At 38.3% G+C, this 24563-nt stretch overlaps 1 protein-coding gene across 4 annotated transcripts in view; it reads right to left on the minus strand.

Moving 5' to 3' along the window:
* Positions 1 to 368: 368 nt before the first annotated feature.
* Positions 369 to 24563, minus strand: part of TMEM117 (transmembrane protein 117) — a 535157-nt gene continuing 510962 nt past the window's right edge. For 3 of the 4 annotated variants that reach the window (XM_007168344.3, XM_057556894.1, XM_057556895.1), the window contains 2 exons: positions 13360 to 13489; positions 369 to 2042 (listed from right to left, as the gene is read on the minus strand). In XM_007168344.3, coding sequence (XP_007168406.2) covers positions 1396 to 2042; positions 13360 to 13489 — 777 coding nt within the window. In that variant the 3' untranslated portion in view covers positions 369 to 1395. Of the gene's footprint in view, positions 2043 to 13359; positions 13490 to 22905; positions 23284 to 24563 lie in introns of those variants that run through there. The other variant, XM_057556897.1, reaches the window with a different exon arrangement.

Raw genomic sequence — 24563 nt, forward strand, 5'->3', positions numbered from 1 at the left:
ATGTATGCTAAATTTAACATGCTGCAAGCTTAAAAGCAGATAGATCAAAACAAGAGAGGTTTTAAAAAATCATAAAGACAAAATACAGCTATGTCAGTATGTGACAGGAAAATAATTTTACCTTAAAAGTGATCTTCCCCAACCCCCTCAAGGAACATGTAACCACAATTTATGGAACAAAATTAAAGCAAGTTGGGAGCATTCCATTTCTTAGCCTGCTTGGCTTTGAGTTAAAAAGAAAAAATTAATGAGCTGTTGTTAAACTAAGATACAATTGATCTCTTCTATTATAAACAAAAAAATTACATCACATAATTACTGATGTATAATTCTGATTTATTAATGTGTGATGTTTAGTTCTTAAAAAAACAAAACACACACACACAAAACAAGCCAGTAAACAGACTCTTTCATGCACATCCTTTTTTCTACCTTACAAAGTTCCACAGCATGATTTTTTAGAGGAGTTCCCTTGCTCAGGGTTGGCATATGTTTTTCAATTTTCACTGTCAACAACCATATTTACAGAAAGATGTACAAATATTGTGAATGGTAGGCTGTGTAACCCTCACATGATTAAAACTTCAATTTCTTGGTTTTCTAGGGCTTTGTGTAAATGCCAATAAATTTGAGAGTTCACCTAACTGTGCATCTTAACCTTTGTTCCCAAAGGTGAAGGGCAGGATTTTTAATCAGGTAGCAATTTACCTTAATTGGGAAAACATAATTAGGAATTATTATCTAATTGCAGTTACTGGTTGGAGAAAGTCACATTTCACAAGTAGTGACCCATGATGGATTATCACTCCCCTATTACTGAATTCTGCATCTGTATTTGTGTTTGGCAGACAGCCTATAAAAATTCAAAGGTAATCACAATGCTTCTCTGCAGTCCAGCTGTCAAAGTCACCAACTCTGTTGCTGAATAAGAAACTGAGACATACTTCCTGAGCCACATCTTGGCTATATCTGTTTCCTGCTCAGACATCAAGTGGAGATCAAAATAATTGTATGAAAAAAAACCCATGTGAAGCAGGTTAGAGAACTGTTCCACACTTCGTTTCTGGTACAGTTAAAAAGTTTAATGTCTCAAGGCACCACAATGGTTGAACATCAGATACAGGGGTAACCAGCTAATCTACTAGGCTGTAAAGTCAGTAAGTAGCTTGTGCAACTGTGAAAAAGCAATCTCTAGAGGACTGTTAGATATACTGTAGGCACAGGTATACAAATAGAAAACAATGAGTCCTAGAAAAAGCATGTTGAGCACCGTTGTGGCATTGTTTGTAATTCTTTACTTAACGCTACATAAACCTTAACATTTACAAAAGGAAAGACTAACTTTTGAAAGTTACACCCAGGGTTGCTCTTTGTGCTATCCCCCAATAAGCGGTTCTAATTCGTCGGTGTACTTTTAGAAGTCGTTGGATCTGTGTCACCCCCTGTGGTGCTGGTCGATTCATTCAAGTGCGAGCTCAAGTTCTCCGACGTTAGGTGGGAAGACTTGTAGACGATCTCATTGAAGTCAGACCTGATGCACACCAAGGGGGGGTCATTCAACGGGTCTTCCACTGATGCCTGGGTGTTTTCTCGCGTGATTCCCATGTCCTTGCTTTGTTCTGATGGGGATTTTCTTTTCATGCGTGTGTAAGCTTTGTCTGGATTCTCCATGCCTTGTTCATTTTTCAAAAACCGTCCAAAGAACCAAATGAAGAATCCAAACCACACAAAAGCTATCAGACTTGGCACAAAAGCCAGACACTTGACATCAAGTCTTGCCCCTATGAACCTGCTGTGTAAGAACATGTCTCCCTCAACATAGGTTTTATTAGTCTGAGGGTTGGTGTGATTGGACCTCCATTCCCAGGATAGCTTGGTTCTGTTCAAATCCTTTAGACTCTCTGAGTCTTTCACTGTATATATCTTCTGCCCTGGGCCAATATACTGTCCATATTCATGAGGCTTATAAAATATCTGATTCTTCCACATATTAAGATCCAAAATCAAGACGAGAAAGATAATCCCATAGTTAAACCATTTACCTGCATTAAAAAAGAAATACTGCATATTAGTCAAAGACCTATAAAACTGCAATAGAGTTTTCTCCTACAAAATGGAGATACTGGTATCATAGCATAAATTATTAATATTTTAGACCTGCTAAATTTTTTTTGAGAGTGTTATGCTGCCATTAAGTGAATTGGCAATGGGAATTTCCTAAATGGATTCTAGGCATGTGAAAATGTAACTGTAGATCCCAGAGCCAGTAATTTATGGTATTTACACTTTCTAGATTAAATCTCCTGGTTTTTAAGGCACCACAGGTATACTCAAATTTGGTTCCATGTAGGTTATTCTATAGAACAATTAAATTAATTAATTAATTAAGATTTAAAAACAAAGTTCTGATGAAATTCTTAAGAAAAGTCCAACGTATGATTGACTCTCTCTTACAGTTTTATAATTAAGCCAGGGAAAGAAATAAATCATTTTGCAGTGCAAGCACAGCAGTATATCAATTGAATTCACATTGCTCTTTGTAGGTGACCTGTTGATTAAACCATTAGTTGATGTGATTCAGATCAATAATCCTGAGCATTCAAGACTTTAAAAATAATTGCATCAAATTCTCATTGAACAGAATCCATTTATCAGACATATAAATATAACCAAAGCTGTAGAAGACATGATTTGGAGAGACTGTAATTATTATGACTTCTTTGTAGTATTTAAAAATCTTACCTAAATAAGGTATTATTTAGAGACATACTACCTGGTGAAATCTTTGCATCTTTAAATGGAAAGAATGTTGAAAAAATTTCAAGGGATACTGGATTCCATTATAATTTTTATTATAATTTATTCCGAGTTTTAGTGTATCATAATAATACAGTAATACTCAGCTCATAGTTTTGCAAAATTAGCTGATATATATAACAGGTTCTCAAAGTTTTATTTATAATTATATGTGTTATATCAAAATTATTTTATTTTGTATTTAAAAATAGTGATAGTGAACATTATTAAGTTACTGCTTCACATGAGAGATAGGATCTTGAGCAAACTTTTTAAACTAAGATTGGTAAAAATGTATTTTTTAATATGTACTCCAATAGAACACATAGCTCTATAAAAATATAACTTTGTAAGGAGTTAAAGAAAGTATTTTATCATCATCATTACACATTTTCAATCTCCTATTATATGCAAGTTGAAGAACTTTAATCCGGGACTGGCTCCCAAACCTACTAGCTATGTGACCTTGGGTTAGTTGTTTAAATTCTCTAAACTCCAATTTCTTTAAAAGCAGAAAATAAGAGTACTTATTAAGCTGTTAGCATTTCATGAGATTATTAGATACTAAGCACAATGCCTGGTACATTATAGGAACTCAGTAATTGTTACTATTATTATCATCAAAGCCTTGCCTAAGTCATGATAATGTCTTCATTTGCATGGGAAGGTGCAACTTCTTCTCTATGAAGAGAATTTATGTAAACCATATGAAGGGAAATTATAACTCTGCCTGTCCTGAAATCATTCAACTATACAGGGTTTATAATATTTGTAATGGAAGCTCTTGCCTGAATGATTTATTTGGCACACCCAAACTGCAAAGTAAGATAGAACATTGGAAACGTTTCCAGATATGATAAAATGTTTATAACATCTGGTACTGTTAAGTTCAAACCACTCCTGCCCTCTTGAATCTTCAGAACGAAAACAGAATCAACCATAAAACAAATTAAGAAAACTCAAGCCAGAGAAATTCAAATACAAAGGTGAGCATCATTACCAAACATTTATTGTGCTCAGAATAGACTCTGTGGAGGGTACCTTTGTAGATGCTGAAGACATATGTTACTGTCTTCTAGGAAGGAACTCATCATCTTATGGGGGAAATAGGATAGAGACATCAACAGACAAATAATAATAAGAGGCCACATTTAAGAGGTGCCAAAGGAGTGATACAAACCATTAATGCTGCAGATGTTGAGAAAATGGAATAAAAACTGAGGGCTAATTTCTGCAGAAAAGATTTTGAAGGAAATAGCAATTCATGTGGTCCCAGAAAGAAAAGCAAGACAGGGAACAGTTTGGAAAATGTTATGTTTCTTTTTAGTATATGCTTTTATTATGCTACAGATAGAATAACATACAGAAAAAGATCAGGTAATGTGGAAGAGAGGGCCTGAGGGGAGAGAAAAGGGAAAGAATGGAGAATATCATAGGAAAAAAAGGTCAACCAGAATGAGAGACAGGTGATACATAAAAGTTCAGGGATTATCATTCAGTATCTTGGAGGCACTAATTTGTAGCTTCTGTGATAGAAGCAGTTGGGAGAGGGGCTTTGGATGCATCTTTGTTGAGAAGATCCATACTTATTCCCTTGTTGTAAACTACATGGGTTATGAAGCCAGACTGGATGGTGAGGGGAAGAGGTCCTTGGACTTGTGTGACTGACCATCACCTTCTTGACTCATAAAGGTCCCTTGGAAAAATGTGTACCCTTTCTAGGTCACTTTTATAAACTCATGAACAGAGCAGTCCTTCATAAAGGGTCCTGTTTCCAGGGTAATGACGTCAGAAACTGAATATAAGCAGCATCACGGAATCAGCAAGGAAAAAGAGGAATGCTCATGGAGCTTGGAGAAGGGTGTTTTTCTGGTGGGGAGAAGATGCTTAGGGAATGTTTAATAGTCAAAGGAAAAAAATAAAATCAAAGAATAAAAGTGGTAGTGAATGTACAGCGATCAAACTGAAGGAACCCTGAGGATAGAAGGAGCCTTTTCCCATTCTTTCAAATTATTTTCTCTACCCAAGGTGAATGGTGCTGGGTCAGTTTGACCACTCAACTGTCACACTAAAGGATCACAGTATGTTGTTTCTCACATGACCTGGTGTCTGAATATTTAGATAGGGTGAAGGAGACACACATTAAGAATGTGTTGCCTGACATGGATACCATCACCCTGCTCTAACACATCTTTACTGATTTGTGAGAGAGAGTAACATATTGACAAAAACTGCAGGCTGGACACCAGCAGATGGAGACCTAATAGTCATCTTAAATAATACAACCTTGGGTAACTTGTTTAACCTCTCCAGATCTCAGCAATTTTATTTTCAAATTGAAGAAACAGAACTAGATGCCTCCCAGTTCTATGATTCTGTCCTCTTCCCCCAAATCCTTCTACTTATTAACTATTCAATTTTTTGTTCTATGAAATGGAGAATAATACCAACATAACCACTTCAAAGGATTATTGTGAGGATAAAATGAGAAGTTATATTTGAGAGTTCTCTGAAATGTATTGTTTGCCAAAAATGTAGGGTAGCGTTATTTCTGCCATTTCTTCCTTCTACTTCTTCAATCCAGTTAATACAAGATCTTAGTGATAGAAAAGAGAGAGAGAAGAGTGTGTAAGGATTTGTAAGAAAGATATATCCTAAATGTTTCAGTTTGGATAAAACAGAATAAATTACTGAGCACTGACATTACTGGGTAGATATCACTGGACTAATTATCCAAGAGGATCCAGTGTATAGCTATATGTAAATATGCTTTATGAATCACCATATTTAACTTGTTAAAAATCCTTAGCAATTGTAATTTGTCTACAGCTTGTAGTAGTATTAGTCCAGAGACAAGGTCTTTTATACACAAATTTGGAAGCAGATAGATTCTTCCCTCCCCTGCAGACAGATCGTGTTGGGAGTGGGGAAGTGCAGAGAGGAGAGAATCCTTTTCTCCTCTGTGAAGGTAGCATTGTCCTTCCCCCCACTGCTGTAGCCACTCAGTTGAAACTTGGAACAGCTGAAAATATAGAAGAAATGGCTCTTCTTACTTTTTGTTTGTTTGTTTCCTGCCCACCTGACATAACTTCTGGTCCATTTATCCATTTGTACAAGGAAGGATGTTCATCTTTCTCTATCATCCATTATTTCATTTTCCTATACAGTGTTTTATTACTTTGGTAATGCTCTCTCCTCTTTAAAAAACTACTTTTATGAGATGCAGCAGACTAGAAAGCAAAATCAGGTGGGACAACTCAACCTTAGTGTTCTTGCCTATAAAGTGAAGGAGTTGAGCTATATAATCCTTAAGATTTCTTCCCTGTCCTAAAAGTCTCTTTGATGATTCTGTGAAATAAACATCACCTAAACCTCAATGTTTTATGATTGGCCAGAAAATTCTCACCATTAGAGCAAAAAAAAAAAAAAAGATGCAATACACAATTTTCAGATGGAGAAAGCTTTCCTTAAAAAAGATTGTATATTTTGAGAAATGCAGTTTACCATAAAATAATAAATTTGAGTCCCTGAAATGACACACATGACAAGGTATAAGACACAAAAAAGAAAAGACTAGAAGTACTTCTACTGTCATTTTTCCATGTGTGTTGTTGTGAACCGACAATCAACCATAACAAGAGGTTTAGTATTTCGGCATTTATCACATGAGAGATTTTGCATTTTCCCCTGTTGTTTCAACTACATAGCATAATGTAAATCAGCAAGGAGGAAGGGTAATAATCCATACATTATTTCTATTAACCTCCTTCTTGAAATACCTCACTGTCTCCTTTAATAAGAAATCCCTGCATGGTATAGGTGGGATTACCTCTTTCTTGTGTTTTGTGCTTTTAATGAATCTTACTGATTGTCAAAAATGATATTACAGTGGTAATTTTATCATTTTACTTTGTGGGAGTTTACAGAATCCTGGGCTAGTTCATTTTAAAAGAATTCTTCATTAGATATCACCCTCACTCAGCATAGGAAATGACAACAGTTTGGGGGAAAGCGCTATTTTTTCAACTAAGGAAGAAAACTATAAGTGCTGATATTTCCACCATATAATGAACCTTTCATGATTCAAATATGCAATTATAATATTTTGAAAAATCTTTTACTCAATAGGGTTGCCAGTTAGCATTGAGGTTGAGCTGTGCTCTGAGCGCCCTCTATACCAAGTGGGTGTCACTGCTAAGCCAGACTCCTGCGTCCAGAGGTCAAGCTCCACAGAACCATTTAGTGTCCATTATGGGATAGCAGGAAACCACGGCCTTGAAGAAGCCGACGTTAGGATAATTAAATAAATAACAGTTTGCTGTAACAGGCTTCTTGGCCGTATTCAATGTCCTCTCATTCCAGACATGATCAGTGAAAACAGTTCTCACTGAGCTAGCATCTCTTTAAGTCCCCCCTAGGTATTTTAGGGATATCGAGAAACCACATTAAGTGCTTGGGCCATGATGAGGCCATTTAGCAAATTGAAGATAATTACTAAATAATTGATGAACTAATGAGAGTTACTTGAGTTAATAAATTATCTCCTTAAGACTTAAAAGCAAATGAATATAGCTTCTCAAAGTACCTCTCTTGTCATTGTCATTTCCGTAAGTGGGAGACTACTCCTTTAGGACATAATCCAATATGATGAATAGAGGTAGAAACTTGTGAAGATAAAATGTGAAAGAAAAGGCCATGCAGTTATACTGAATTAGAGGACCCTCAAACTCTGACTTTCTTGAGATTGGGAACTGTGCCACTCATTTCCATATTCCCTAGATCTCAGCTTAGTTTTAGACACATGTTAGCTCAGAAAATGTCCACTAATCATTAGGTAAATGTCTGAGATACTGAAAAATTTCGAGGAGTGAAGTTCTAGTCTTTCAAGTCAAATACACGTGTCACCATGATCTGGTGAATTCCAGGATACTGCTAAAATCAGATAAAATCTGGAAAATTGGGAAAAACAAAATATTTGTCTCAAAGATTATGATTAATTATATATTTCAAGTCTTTCTTCTGGATGTAAAGACAAATTCCTGAAAACCACGTGAGTTTTATTACAAAAATCCTCATCTATGTATGCATAAGTGAACCCAGAACACCTAAGCCTGAACAAGACAGACCAGCTTAGGGACAGCAAGGACTGACAAGCAGTGGCCAAAGTAACCATGGGCTTGAAGAAGATGAGTTTGGGACAAATAAAAGGGATTGCTGCTTTATGTAGAAGTAAACATAGTTTACTTACATAGTAAACTCCTAGAGCTTCACAAATGTGTTGAAAATGGAAATTGCTGCAGGAAAGGTTTAGAAAAATTCATAACTGAGAGAATAGCAAGAGATCCTTGTGTACTTTGGATAAATTCACGATCACTGGGGACTGTCATGGTGAAGGGGATGCATTGTATTTCCCTATAACAAGTCGTCCCTTGCTAATTTTGCCAGACAGAATATTCTGCTGGATGGACCACTGGCCTGCTCTCGCCAGCACTTTCCATGATCTGTTTGACACAGGAGAGCTCTTTAAAAAACAATCTTTGGGAACTTATTTGCCAGAAATCAGGCACCTATGGAAATAAAATGAAGGGGTTTTCAGCATTATTTTCCACATTCTCACCATTATAAAGCACCTGTGCTCTCGCGCATCTCAGGAAACTGAAATAGAACACAGACCTACAGAGGCTTGTTTACTTCTACATTTTCCATTTTTGCCGAAAGGCTTCCCATGGGTATCATCGTGCCAGCAGTGTGAATTCTCGCCTCACAGATGCACAGGCCTTCCTTCTGGACTTTCCCCCAACCCTCTCCTAATTTACTCAGATGATGGCCACCAATGGGGCACTTCCTTTGTCTGGCTGGGATGACAGATGGCAGAGCTTCCACCAGGATCGGCATTAATAGGGCTCAGAGGAGCTTCCAAGACTGAATTGAGAGGCCATTCCTCTCTTGAGACTTAGTACATCACATTTTGAATCCATCTTTGCACTCACCTTATAGGTAAAAGGGAAGAGGGCAAAAGAGATAATTACACAGTTGCATTTAGCACTTACTTTTAGGAGAAGAACAATGGACTTGGGCTAAAAACACCAATGTGACCGAATCACTAACCATTTATCCCCTTTATTACTGAAGTCAAAATTCCCAGAAAAAAATATTTTAACACACCCTTGGATAGAGATGATTTATTTTTTATAAGCTGTAGCCCAGCTTGTAAACGGAAAGCTCACACATACTGCAGCAAACCATCTGTCAAGGGGGATACAGATGAGCTAAACAGATGCAACAATTCAAGTTATTTCTGACATGCATAAATAAAACTAGCTAGGAATCAGGATTAAAAATTACTCAAATCCTAAAGGCTTTTTTTTTTTTTTTTTTAAGATTTTATTTATTTATTTTTTTTATTGATTAATTGATTGATTGATTGATTGCTATGTTGGGTCTTCGTTTCTGTGCGAGGGCTTTCTCCAGTTGTGGCGAGCGGGGGCCGCTCTTCATCACGGTGCGCGGGCCTCTCTCTCACTACCGCGGCCTCTCTTGTTGTGGAGCACAGGCTCCAGACGCGCAGGCTCAGTAATTGTGGCTCACGGGCCCAGCCGCTCCGCGGCATGTGGGATCTTCCCAGACCAGGGCTCGAACCCGTGTCCCCTGCATTAGCAGGCAGATTCTCAACCACTGCGCCACCAGGGAAGCCCCCTAAAGGCTTTTAAAATGTCAATGGGAAATCATCAGTGTCAGATGACCCTCTACATACAGAGCATTTCATTGGGAGAGAGATTTTTTTTTTTTTTTCATTCTTAGATTTCTCTTTCTTGAGGACTCAGAACAGTAAATAACAGGAAAGAACTCAGAATAGTGGAAAAATAATTTGAGAGACCTCTCTCAGGCTACCTAATGTTTGTGAATTAAATAGGAAAGCCAGATTCTGGAGGGATGAAAGGAAAAGCTTTAGGTAAAAATACTGAGAGCTTATTGAGTGCTTACTTCATGGCAGGCAGTGTTTTAAGTGCCTTGTACATATTAATTAATTTCATTCTCACTGCAATCCTATGGGATAAGTACCATTACTGTCCCCATTTAACAGATGAAAAAACTGAACCTCTAAGAGGTTAAGGAGCTTGACAAGGGCCCTGCCACCAGTTAGTAGCAGGGCTGGAACCTATGCACCAAGTCTTTATATTCCATTGCCTCAGCATGCACTGAACATCTTTTCTAGATCACAGAGAAATAATAGTTGAGGCCATCAAGCCATCCTTAACCCTGGGAGAACCCCAGCCAGCCTTGTCTAGGCTCTTCTGGTGCAGAACAAACACAGACAGAGAAAGCAATAGACAGAGATATCTGGAGGTCTGCAGGATCCCTTCCTAACCCTGGCTCCAGCTTCTTCTGGACCTTTCCCCGGTCGGTCATGCTCTGCTTTGGGACCTCCTCTGTTGGCCCCAGCTCTGAACTTTCTAGCTCCTGCCAGGCCCCTACCATGTGCCTTTCTCACTGGCTACCCCATTTCTATTGAATTTGCATTCTGCTCCTTGGCTTTTGTTTTAAAAAGTGCATAGAAAATAAATAAAAGCTGAGATGAGAGGAATTCTAACTATAGAAAATGTTTCTCAGAAGCAGTGTTTCTCAAAGTGTGGTTCTCTGGCCGCCTGCATAGGCATCATTGGTGGTGCTTAAGAGGATGGCAGATTCTGGGGTCCACCTCCTACCTCAGGCATCTGACTCTGGGTGTGTGGCTGGTAGATCTTTTATACAAGCTCTCCAGGTGATTCTCATACACATAAAGTTTGAGAAACATAGATGGATATAGAGGGTTTCATGCTTAATACTCCCGGGGGTGATTTGCTGAACAAGGAAAGCATTAGGGTCTCTTTACAAAAAGAAGCAGAACTTGAAGGAACCTATCAAGCTAGCGTTTGTGGTTCACTTGCAAATTTGTGGGCTACTAATTTTTGAGCATGTTAAAATACAACATGTAGCACTGTGTTTTGGGGGTTTTACCTGGGTTTGCCCAGAAACAACTATCTTACATCAGATAAAGTCAAAGGCCTTTCAGGGGAGTTGGGTGATACTCCAGAGTGGGTTCAGCAACCTCTTCACCAATTCATAGAACAAAGAGAGCAACAGAACAAAACAAGAGGGGAAAGTTCTTTTTTCAGCCTCCCAACCTGTCACCATTTTCCTAGAAATTTTTATCTTAGATCTGGGGAAGCACATGACCATCTTACCACAAACTGGATTTAAATAGTTTATGGTGGAGCCCTTCACCCCAAAGCCCACATGTATCCTATCTTATTTTGAATTTAAGCCCCAGAATCCTCGAAAGCCTTCCTAGTAGGTCCAGATACCCAATCATTTTCATGGCTCTTCTCAGGGAGACAGTCTGACCTCACTGGTGTCTTCTCAGTCAGAAAGGAGCAGTTCTCAATGGTCAGCATCACCCAGGGCAGCTTTACAAAAGTCCCATTCCTTGGCCTTTGCCCAGACCTACTGGGTTGGGACCACTAGGAATGGGGCCCAACAATCTGTATATTTATAAAATTCCTGGATGATATGATAATCAGCATAATTTGGCAAATACTACCCCAAAGCCTTAATTATAATATATTTCCATCTTCTGGAAAACTTTATTAATGTGAAGTCTCTATTGCAAAAACTTAGCTAGCCTTTCCTCCTTTTACGTTTTTAGAAAATAATACTTGATGGGATGAAGGTTTTAGTTCAAAGGCACAGGAGGCTTTACCTTGAAAGTAATGATGCTGAATCTTCAGAGATTCCTGTATGCTTGGCTCCCTTCCCAGACACTGAATACAAGTTTTAGTTGTAATTTTGTATTCATATTCTTAAGTAAAGCGTTCCAAATTGTGTAAGCTTTGGGACCCACAAAACCTACCCCTGCCCCTGTCTATAAATGACAGCATATATAACAAAGCTATGCAAAAGTGCCCAAAATTAAATATTTTTAACAGTTTTATTTTTCTTTCTGGCCAGTGGATTTTCTGAGTCTTCCCCCATTACCCCCTTTTTTAAACCTGATATTCTGCACTCAAACAGTATATTTTTGATAGGGCTTCTGATATTCAGTCAGAGACAATATTAGTGCCATGATGGTCTGAGACAAGAGCTGATAGCAAGAACAGATGGTCCCGGCAAAAGCCCACCCAAAGGGATATGATGATACCACGTGTGTGATAGCTGTTTTAGAAGTCCGAGAGGGTAGCATGCTGCAGAGATTAAGTGGGGACTCTGAAACCACACTATGTGACCTGAACTCAAATTGATTGATTTACCCAGTGAATTTAATAGAAGAGCCTCATTCATTTTGAATAGGAAAAGAAACCTGCTGCATCTTCCCTATTCATGAGCTCATTCTCCAATTTAGGAAGGTTGCCTCATGCTCAAAGCAAAAAACAGCCTTCAAGTTGAGCAAAGGTTTTTTTGCAGTACTGAGATGTTCACGTTTTCTGTGCTCAGGCTATTTTTATTCGGCAGCACAGACGGTCGTGTAAGCACAGATTTCTTCAGCAGTTTTTATTATAGCAGGTGTGGGATCCTAGGCCACTGTCCTTAAAACACACACACACACACACACAAAACACACACAGATTCACTACCTGCATTTGAACAGCTTGAGAACTAATGCCATTCTCTCTCTGTGAACATTTAGCTGACTGCTTCTTGTTATAAAGAGAAAAAGAGGTACAAAACGAAGCTCTGGGAAGACTTGTTTAGATGAGAATGACTGAGTTGTCATGAAAGAAAATTATAATAAATCATATTCGAGCTATTTCAAGAGCAGGACACATCTGAAAATGGAATAATCTGAGGATCCACAAGAGAATCGCCTGAGACAAACATGAGCCCTGCCACAGCAGTAAGTTTCACTCAATCAAATGAGAAGTGGTCCAACTCCCTAAAGGCACATGGTCCGATTGGAGCTCTAGGGTACCACTGTTTTGATCTCAGAAGCAAATGAGGAACAAAGCGTAAAGAGTATTCACGATGAAAAAATATACTGAGCTGTATGTTGTGAAAAAGAAACCCACCTAATGAACAAAACCAAGGTGTAGTGGTCTATGGAGTGTGGCAGAGATAGCAAACGATCCATAACAAAGGTATGACTCATCTCTGATACTCCTAGGCTAGAACATGAGACCTGACATCACAAGTGGCTGCCCAATGGGGGACCACATCTCTCTGCTCTCCTCAACTCTACGTGGGGCTATCTCACTAGTTATTCCCCATGGAATGTGCATGAGGTGACATGTTTTATTTCCAGGCCAGGGGGTTAAGAAACAGGCAAACCCTCTTAGTCATTTTCCCCATTCTCATTACTCCCATTTGCCCACTGGATGTTGAAGTTGAAATTGTTAAAGCCACCAGGAATCTAAGTCCCAGAAGGATGGTCCACAGCCCCCTGCTGATCTGCAACCGCCTTGCACTGTTACGTGAGTAAAATAAAACCATATTCCTGTATGCCTCTAAAATGTTACCATGTGCTTTGCCTTTTATAGCAGCTAGCATGACTCTAACTAGGAGACAATCAAACTGTGTTCAAAATTATACCTGTTATGTGAATATGATATTCCTCCTTGAAGATCTTCTGGAAGAAAGGAATCTTGAACTGCATGTGAGGCGTGTGCAAACCGGGAAGATTTACATCGACGTCTCCCATGAAATGTGGGAATTCCCAGTCCTGCCAGAGAAAATCAACATGAAAACATATCTGTGATTTGTTTCATTCCTAAGCAGCTAAACACCAAAAATTGACTTTTTATAAGCACCTATTTTAAAATCATTTAAATGCAGCCAGCTGTTGGGTGTATCCGTTTTGTTCTGTGATGGTTGTTTTATGTACATTGGGTAGTGGTATGCAAACAAAATCAAAATTAAGTCATAACTTATATCCTTAGATTGTCTCTTTAATGTGATAATAAGAAACCAATGCAGATTTGATGTGCATCAATACATGTTTCTGCCTTTCTTTCTGGAGACCTGGTCTTAAATTTTTATAGGAAGGAAGTGATCCATATTTTATAAATATGGGGTAATTTAGTTATATTTTGTTCCACTACTTTTTAAAAATAAGAACCTTATAACAGCATATTTGTGTAAGAAGACAAAGTAAATAGGATCTAATTCACTTAACCGAGTTCCTTAATTCACATCAAGGGAGCTTTATTAATCATCTCTGCTAGCAACTATATGGAATGGAAAAATGCCAAAGACTCCTGTCCTGCTCTCTTGCAATTTAGCATCAATTTGAACCAAACGATGGAGGGCCTGACCTACTAGCTTGCAAGATGAACAGTGAATTAATTCCCAAATTGTCATTAGTTATTTCCTTGTTGTCAAGGCAAAATCAGGTGGGATGACTCTCCTTCTCATAAGGAAGGAAAACAGATGCAAATGAAGATATTTTTAGGTGTCTCATCTGCTCTTGGTTTTTGGATAGAGGTACCAAATTAAAGTTCATAACTAGCATGTGAAGAAGAAATACACTAAATAATGAAGAAACCTTTAAGCTGAATCCATATTTTTATTTCTAGTAATGAAATGATCACTAAATTAACAGTCCTATACTTAAAGAATATTTTTTTAAAAATTTGGATATGAAAAACTAATAAACAAAATATTAATTTAAGATTTCAATCTGCTATCTCAATATAAAAAACTTAATTTTTTCCAAGATTTCTATACATGCAGCTAATAGAGGTGTGCTGATAATAGTGTGCCTGAACATTTTAGGAGTTTCCATGTCCATTCCACTCCCCTCTTTGCTAAAAATTCTGATTAAGGCAGAATAGACCTTAAAGGAAAGGCGAGTATGTGAGTGGTGGTAACCAGGAAAGTTTTCAACGTCTATTAATTTCTTGATCTATGGATCACTTTAAACCTCTAATAAGAAATAAATATATAAGAAGAAAATGATGCAATATCATCCCTTTCTATTGGTGTGTATGCAAATTTCTTGTTGGTCTCGCCTCTCCTGGTTTTTCAGATTTCAGCAGCAAATAGACATGTAATCTTGGAAATTCAGAAAACCCAAAGCATTGGAACTGAATAAATTTGGAACATTTTGATCTTAAATATTAGTAGGAAATGGACCTGTAATAATACTTGTGAACGATTGCATTTTATTAAAGTGCATTTGTTTTTGGGGTTTTTTTTCCCCACTGATAATATCTTGTTCTTTCTATGTTACTTGGAAGACTCTTGCAAGAGAATTGAAAATGAATTTAGACTTTTGCTAAAATATAACTGACATCTGCCATAAAAAAATTATGCTTGGCAATGGTAACCAGAGAATCTTTCACTAGCCCTGGCTAAAAAACACAGAGCATGATCAGTAGAGAAATTCTCTCTCTTATTTCTTGGTTTAAGGAGGAGTTTAGAATTAACAGATACACACTATTATCTATATAAAATAGATACACAATAATGACCTACTGTATAGCACAGGGAACTATATTCATTACCTTGTAATAACCTATGATGGAAAAGAACCCGAAAAAGAATACCTATATCTGTATCTCTCTCTCTCTCTATATATATATATCTGGATCACTTTTCTGTACACCTGAAACTGACACAACATTGTAAATCAACTACATTTCAATTTTTTTTTTAAAGTGAAAAAAAAAAAAAGGAAGAGAATACTTCTTGGTAGTAATTGGGCAAGTGCACTTAGTGTGCCTTTTTTTGGAAAGATGTTCTTAGACTGTTATCATTTAGCTTTTCATTTCATGAAATGAAAGCTTTCTACTGGGTATGAAATCGATTTTAGTTTGAAAGTAATCTCTAGAGATTTCTTGTAGACTGGGATCAAAATTTCATTCCCCCCAAAATTGTTCCTCAATTATTTCCCACCTGTACTTGGAGATAGAAAGATGAATTAAGGAAATGGAAAGTAGGGGAAAGAGAAGAGAAAGTCTTGCTCTTCATCTAGAAGATGGCATTACTTGTCCTTTTATTTTTTTAAAGAAGGGATCAAGGCAGGGATTTTGGGGGCAAGTGTGAGAGAAGTATCTTATGCCATCTAATAATTAAAAACAAAGAGAACTAATAAAAGAGATGATACGTAAATTCTCTTAGATTCCCCCCTTATACATTATTTTTTATAATGACCAGATTTTGGTTTTCAAAACTGCCTTCCTTAGTCTTCTAACTCCCTACCCCCATTCTCTCCCTGGTACTCTGATTTCTGTAGTTCAGTTCCTACTCTGCATATTTCTGCAGACTCATTGAATCAGCATAAACTTTGACCTTGACTTAGAATGGAATGATAATAATAATCATTGCTGGGACTTCCCTGGCGGGCCAGTGGTTAAGACTTCACCTTCCAGTGCAGGGGGTGTGGGTTCAATCCCTGGTCAGGGAGCTAAGATCCCACATGCCTCGCCGCCAAAAAACCAAAACATAAAACAGGAGCAACACTGTAACAAATTCAATAAAGAGTTTAAAAATGGTTCACATCAAAAAAGTCTTTAAAAAACTAATAGCCATTGCTACCACTTGCAATATGTTTTAGACCCATCTTAATGGGGGCATCTGAGGGTGGTGATACCCCAAGTATTTATTTATGGGAGATAGAAGAGGAGAGAGGATGATATTCTGAATCCCCATCTTCATCTGTCAATCTCACAGGCTTCTTGCGAGGATGAGACAATGCCTGGACAGTAATTAGCACATTGCTGGAGACAGATGGAAGAGACAGAGGAAGACCAGCAAGCATGGTTGATTTCCAAGCATGATTCCAAGGTCAGGGTTATCCTGAGAGTGAAGCAGAGGAAGCAGATAGGTCTGTTTTTAGTAGGATCGCATCCAGGGCTGCCTCAAGGTCCAGATGAAAAGGAAAACGGCCATCTTCTCCTTTCTGCCCTCATCCATGGCACAGCAATGGCCTCCTGAGATCTCTGATGGGACTTGGGTCAGAGCCGAGTCCTCCCAGAGGGTACCAGGAGCGGGACCATAGACAGGGGCACCTCTCTCAAAGAGATGTATGAGGTGGCGTCAAAGAAGGATAGAAGAACAGGAGCAAATTGTGGGTCACGCTGTGCAATGTGGGTCACACTGTGGTAACACAGAAATAACTGTGGAGGACCTGCAGTGTGGTGGGGCTGGCACTGCTACTGTGTAGGCGGGAGCTGGTAAGCCAGCAACATGAGAGGCTAAAGGAAACCTGCGGATGCTTGCGGTATAAAGTATCGAGCACTGGCCATGTTCTAGCATCATCCTAAGCTACAGAGTTACATTACATACAAAATCATCCCCAAATGTTGCTCTTATTAACCCATTTTACAGATGAGAAGAATTTGCCTCACAAAGGTTAAATTGTCACAAAATGATGTAGCTGTCATGTAGCAGAGCCCGGGCCAAAGAATACATAATTTCTGCTGGGCCACACAGCCTCTAACCATGAAAAGTGACAACCCTTTTTGTTTTTGACTAAGTACTGGAATTATTTTTACCTGCTGTACCTGTTCTAATAGAGAATCACTGATGACAGTCATCACCTGCTCATCTCTCACTCAAAGTCAGCTCCATCAGGGGCTTTAAACTATCCCTCCCCACCACCACAGAAGGTTCTCACATTTTATCTGACCCTAATTTGAACAAGAAGACCAACTGTAAATTTTTCTCCACTAAGCAACTGCCTCGGGATAGTTGGTTTCCAATCAGATTGTTGAGTAGGGAGATTTGATGAACGGGAGATTACTAGCAAATACTGAGATTCTCTTGGCATGAAGTCTATGTATGTATAGCAGTTTCATGCACAGATTGTATGTACATGTTATAGAGACATGGCTTTCTTTCCTTCTGCATACTTTTTTTTTTAACGTTTTTACTGGAGTATAATAGCTTTATAATGGTGTGTTAGTTTCTGTTTTATAACAAAGTGAATCAGCTATACATATACATATATCCCCATATCTCCTCCCTCTTGTGTCTCCCTCCCAAACTCCCTATCCCACCCCTCTGGGTGGACACAAAACACCGAGCTGATCTCCCTGTGCTATGCAGCTGCTTCCCACTAGCTATCTATTTACATTTGGTAGTGTATATATGTCCATGCCACTCTCTCATTTCGTCCCAGCTTACTCTTTCCCCTCCCCGTGTCCTCAAGTCCATTCTCTATGTCTGTGTCTTTATTCCTGTCCTGCCCCTAGGTCCTTCAGAACCATTTTTTTTTTTTTTTTAGATTCCATATATATGTGTTAGCATACAGTATTTGTTTTTCTCTTTCTGACTTATTTCACTCTGCATGACAGACTCTAGATCCATCCACCTCACTACAAATAAATCAATTTCATTTCTTTTGATGGCTGAGTAATATTCCGTTGTATATTCACATCTTCTTTACTCATTCATTTGTCGATGGACACTTAGGTTGCTTCCATGTCCTGCTATAAATAGAGCTGTAAAAAATAGAGCTGCAAAAAACATGGTGGTAAATAGAGTAAATAGTAAATAGTAAATAGAGCTGCAAAAAACATGGTGGTACATAACTCTTTTTGAATTATGGTTTTCTTGGAGTATATGCCCAGAAGTGGGATTGATGGTTCCATTTTTAGTTTTTTAAGGAACCTCCGTACTGTTCTCCATAGTGGCTGTATCAGTTGACATTCCCACCAACAGTGCAAGAGTGTTCCCTTTTCTCCACACCCTCTCCAGCACTTATTGTTTCTAAATTTTTTGATGATGGCCATTCTGACCGGTGTGAGATGATATCTCACTGTAGTTTTGATTTGCATTTCTCTAATGATTAATGATGTTGAGCATTCTTTCATGTGTCTGTTGGCAATCTGTATATCTTCTTTGGAGAAAAGTCTGTTTAGGTCTTCTGCCCATTTTTGGATTGGGTTGTTTGTTTTTTTAATACTGAGCTGCATGGACTGATTGTAAATTTTGGAGATTAATCCTTTGTCAGTTGCTTCATTTGCAAATACTTTCTCCCATTCTGAGGGTTGTCTTTTTGTCTTGTTTATGGTTTCCTTTGCTGTAAAAAAGCTTTTAAGTTTCATTAGGTCCCATTTGTTTATTTTTGTTTTTATTTCCATTTCTCTAGGAGCTGGGTCAAAAAGGATCTTGCTGTGATTTATGTCATAGAGTGTTCTGCCTATATTTTCCTTTAAGAGTTTTAAAGTGTCTGGTCTTATATTTAGGTCTTTAAGCCGTTTTGAGTTTACTCTTGTGTATGGTGTTAGGGAGCGTTCTAATTTCATTCTTTTACATGTAGCTGTCCAGTTTTCCCAGCACCAGTTATTGAAGAGGCTGTCTTTTCCCCATTGTATATTCTTTCATCCTTTATCAAAAATAAGGTGACCATATGTGCATGGGTTTATCTCTGGGCTTTCTATCCTGTTCCATTGATCTATATTTCTGTTTTTGTGCCAGTACCATACTATCTTGGTTACTTTACATTTGTACTGTAGTCTGAAGTCCGGGAGCCTGATTCCTCCAAATCCGTTTTTCTTTCTCAAGATTTCTTTGGCTATTCGGGGTCTTTTGTATTTCCATAAAAATTGTGAAATTTTTTGTTCTAGTTCTGTGAAAAATGCCATTGGTAGTTTGATAGGGATTGCATTGAATCTGCAGATTGCTTTGGATAGTATAGTCATTTTCACAATATTGATTCTTCCAATCCAAGAACATGGTATATCTCTCATCCGTTTGTATTATGTTTAATTTCTTTCATAAGTGTCTCGTCGTTTTCTGCATACAGGTCTTTTGTCTCCTTAGGTAGCTTTATTCCTGGGTATTTTATTCTTTTTTTGCAATCGTAAATGGGAGTGTTTCCTTAATTTCTCTTTCAGAATTTTCATCATTAGTGTATAGGAATACAAGAGATTTCTGTGCATTAATTTTGTATCCTACTACTTTACCAAATTCATTGATTAGCTCTAGTAGTTTTCTGGTAGCATCTTTAGGATTCTCTATGTATAGTATCATGCCATCAGCAAACAGCGACAGCTTTACTTCTTCTCTGATTTGTATTCCTTTTATTTCTTTTTCTTCTCTGATTGCCATGGCAAAAACTTCCAAAACTATGTTGAATAACAGTGGTGAGAGTGGACAACCTTGTCTTGTTCCTGATCTTAGAGGAAATGGTTTCAGTTTTTCACCATTGAGAACGATGTTGGCTGTGGGTTTGTCATATATGGCCTTTATTATGTTGAGGTAAGTTCCCTCTATGCCTACTCTCTGGAGGGTTTTTATCATAAATGGGTGTTGAACTTTGCCAAAAGCTTTTTCTACATCTATTGAGATGATCATATGGCTTTTTTCCTTCAGTTTGTTAGTATGGTGTATCACATTGATTGATTTGCGTATGTTGAAGAATCCTTGAATTCCTGGGATAAACCCCACTTGATCATGGTGTATCATCCTTTTAATGTGCTGTTGGAGTCTGTTTGCTAGTATTTTGTTGAGGATTATTCCATCTGTGTTCATCAGTGATATTGGCCTGTAGTTTTTTTTCTTTGTGACATCTTTGCCTGGTTTTGGTATCAGGGTGATGGTGGCCTCATACAATGAGTTTGGGAGTGTTCCTCCCTCTGCAATATTTTGGAAGAGTTTGAGAAGGATAGGTGATAGCTCTTCTCTAAATGTTTGATAGAACTCACCTGTGAAGCCATCTGGTCCTGGGCTTTTCTTTGTTGGAAGATTTTTAATCACAGTCTCAATTTCAGTGCTTGTGATTGGTCTGTTTATATTTTCTATTTCTTCCTGGTTCAGTCTTGGAAGGTTGTGATTTTCTAAGAATTTGCCCATTTCTTCCAGGTTGTCCAATTTATTGGCATGTAGTTGTTTATAGTAATCTCTCATGATCCTTTGTATTTCTGCAGTGTAAGTTGTTGCTTCTTCTTTTTCATTTCTAATTCTACTGATTTGAGTTTTCTCCCTTTTTTTCTTGATGAGTCTGGCTAATGTTTTATCAATTTTGTTTATCTTCTCAAAGAACGAGCTTTTAATTTATTGATCTTTGCTATTGTTTCCTTCATTTCTTTTTCATGTATTTCTAATCTGATCTTTATTATTTCTTTCTTTCTGCTAACTTTGGGGGTTATTTTTGTTCTTCTTTCTCTAATTGCTTTAGGTGTATGGTTAGGTTGTTTATTTGAGCTATTTCTTGTTTCTTGAGGTAGGATTGTATTGCTATAAGCTTCCCTCTTAGAACTGCTTTTGCTGCATCCCATAGGTTTTGAGTCGTTGTGTATTCATTGTCATTTGTTTCTAGGTATTTTTTGATTTCCTCTTTGATTTCTTCAGTGATCTCTTGGTTATTTAGTAGTGTATTGTTTAGCCTCCAGGTGTTTGTATTTTTTACAGATTTTTTCCTGTAATTGATATCTAGTCCTATAGCATTGTGGTCAGAAAAGATACTTGATATGATTTCAATTCTCTTAAATTTACCAAGGCTTAATTTGTGACCCAAGATATGATCTATCCTGGAGAATGTTCCATGAGCACTTGAGAAGAAAGTGTATTCTGTTGTTTTTGGATGGAATGTCCTATAAATATCAATTAAGTCCATCTTGTTTAATGTATCATTTAAAGTTGTGTTTCCATATTTATTTTCATTATCGATGATCTGTCCATTGATGAAAGTGGGGTGTTAAAGTCCCCTACTATCATAGTGTTGCTGTCGATTTCCCCTTTTATGGCTGTTAGCATTTTCCTTATGTATTGAGGAACTCCTATGTTGGGTGTATAAATATTTACAAGTGTTATATCTTCTTCTTGGATTGATGCCTTGATCATTATGTAGTGTCCTTCTACGTCTCTTGTAACAGTCTTTATTTTAAAGTCTATTTTGTCTGATATGAGAATTGCTACTCCAGCTTTCTTTTGATTTCCATTTGTATGGAATATCTTTTTCCATCCCCTCACTTTCAGTCTGGATGTGTCGCTAGGTCTGAAGTAGGTCTCTTGTAGACAGCATATATACGGGTCTTGTTTTTGTATCCATTCTGCCAGTCTATGTCTTTTGGTGGGAGCATTTAATCCATTTATATTTAAGGTAGTTATTGATATGTATGTTCCTATTACCATTTTCTGAACTGTGTTGGTTTTGTTATTGTAGGTATTTTCCTTCTCTTGTGTTTTCTGCCTAGAGAAGTTCCTTTAGCATTTGTTGTAAAGGTGGTTTGGTGGTGTTGAATTCTCTTAGCTTTTGCTTGTCTGTAAAGGTTTTAATTTCTCCATCACATCTGAATGAGATCCTTGCTGGTTAGAGTAATTTTGGTTGTAGGTTTTTCCCTTGTATCACTTTAAATATGTCCTGCCACTCCCTTCTGGCTTGCAGAGTTTTTGCTGAAAGATCAGCTGTTAACCTTATGGGGATTCCCTTGTATGTTATTTGTTGTTTTTCCCTTGCTGCTTTTAATATTTTTTCTTTGTATTTAATTTTTGATTGTTTGATTAATATGTGTGTTGGCATGTTTCTCCTTGGATTTATCCTGTATGGGACTCTCTACGCTTCCTGGACTTGACTATTTCCTTTCGCATATTAGGGAAGTTTTCAACTATAATCTGTTCAAATATTTTCTCAGTCCCTTTCTTTTTCTCCTCTTCTTCTGGGACCCCTATAATTCGAATGTTGGTGATTTTAATGTTGTCCTAGAGGTCTACAAACTGTCCTCAATTCTTTTTATTCTTTTTTTTTTTTTATTCTGCTCTGTGGTAGTTATTTCCACTATTTTATATTCTAGGTCACTTATCTGTTTTTCTGCCTCTGTTATTCTGGTATTGATCCTCTAGAGAATTTTCAATTTCATTTATTGTGTGGTTCATCATTGTTTGTCTACTCTTTAATTCTTCTAGGTCCTTGTTAATCGTTTCTTTTATTTTCTCCATTCTATTTCCAAAATTTTGGATAATCTTTACTATCATTACTCTGAATTCTTTTTCAGGTAGAATGCCTATTTCCTCTTCATTTGTTTGGTCTGGTGGGTTTTTACCTTGCTCCTTCATCTGCTGTGTGTTTCTGTGTCTTCTCATTTTGCTTCACTTACTGTGTTTGGGGTCTCCTTTTCACAGGCTGCAGGTTCGTAGTTCCCATTGTTTATGGTGTCTGCCCCCAGTGGGTAAGGTTGGTTCAGTGGGTTGTGTAGACTTCTTGGTGGAGGGGACTGGTGCCTGTGTTCTGGTGGATGAGACTGGATCTTGTCTTTCTGGTGGGCAGGACCACGTCCTGTGGTGTGTTTTCCGGTGTCTGTGACCTTATGATTTTAGGTATCCTCTCTGCTAATGGGTGGGGCTGTGTTCTTGTCTTGCTAGTTGTTTGGCATAGGGTGTCCAGCATTGTAGCTTGCTGGTTGTTGAGTGGAGCTGGGTCTTAGCTTTGAGATGGAGATTTCTGGGAGACCTTTTGCCATTTGATATTACGTGGAGCCGGGAGGTCTCTGGTGGATCAATGTCCTGATCTCGGCTCTCCCACCTCAGAGGCACAGGCCTGACACCTGGCCAGAGCACCAAGACCCATGGCTCAGGAAAAAAGAGAAAAAAAGAAAGAAAAAAATAAAATAAAAGAGTTATTAGAATAAAAACTAGAAAGTTATTGAAAATTAAAAAAAATTAAAAATAATAAAAAGAAAGAAAGAAAGAAGAGAGCAACCAAACCAAAAAACAAATCCACCAGTGATAACAAGTGCTAAAAAGTATACTAAAAAAAGAAAAAAATGGACAGACAGAACCCTAGGACAAATGGTAAAAGCAATGCTATACAGACAAAACCATACAAAGAAGCATACATATACACACTCACAAAAAGAGAAAAAGGAAAAAAATAGGTATATCTATATATATTAAAAAAAAGGAATAGAGCAACCAAATTAATAAATAAATCTACCAATGATAATAAACTCTAAATACTAAACTAAGATAAACATAAAACCAGAAACAAATTAGATGAAGAAAGCAAACCCCAAGTCTACAGTTGCTCCCAAAGTCCACTGTCTTAATTTTGGGATGATTCATTGTCTATTCAGGTATTCCAGAGATGCAGGGTACATCAGGTTGATAGTGGAGATTTAATCCACTGCTCCTGAGGCTGCTGGGAGAGATTTCCCTTTCTCTCCTTTGTTCTCACAGCTCCTGTGGTTCAGCTTTGGATTTGGCCACACCTCTGCATGTAGGTTGCCTGAGGGCGTCTGTTCCCACCCAGACAGGACGGGGTTAAAGTAGCAGCTGATTAGGGGGCTCTGGATCACTCAGGCCAGGGGGAGGGAGGGGTACGGAATGTGGGGCGAGCCTACAGCAGCATAGGCCGGCATGACGTTGCAACAGCTTGAGGCGGGCCATGTGTTTTCCTGGGGAAGTTGTCCCTGGATCATGGGACCCTGGCAGTGGCAGGCTGCACAGGCTCCCGTTAGGGGAGGTGTGGATAGTGACCTGTGCTTGCACACAGGCTTCTTGGTGGCGGCAGCAGCAGCCTTAGCGTCTCATGCCCGTCTCTGTTGTCCGCACTGATACCCGTGGCTTGCGCCTGTCTCTGGACCTCATTTAAGCGGTGCTCTGAATCCCCTCTCCTTGCGCACCCCAAAGCAGTGTTCTCTTGCCTCTTAGCCAGGTCCAGACTTTTTCCCAGACTCCCTCCCAGCTAGCTGTGGTGCACTAGCCCCCTTCAGGCTGTGTTCAAGCGGCGAGCCCCAGTCCTCTCCCTGGGATCCGACCTCCGAAGCCAGAGCCTCAGCTCCCAGCCCCCACCAGTCCCGGCGGGTGACCAGACAAGCTTCTCGGGCTGGTGAGTGCTGGTTGGCGCTGAT

Source organism: Balaenoptera acutorostrata, chromosome 11, assembly GCF_949987535.1.
Source record: "Balaenoptera acutorostrata chromosome 11, mBalAcu1.1, whole genome shotgun sequence".
NCBI lineage: Eukaryota > Metazoa > Chordata > Mammalia > Artiodactyla > Balaenopteridae > Balaenoptera > Balaenoptera acutorostrata.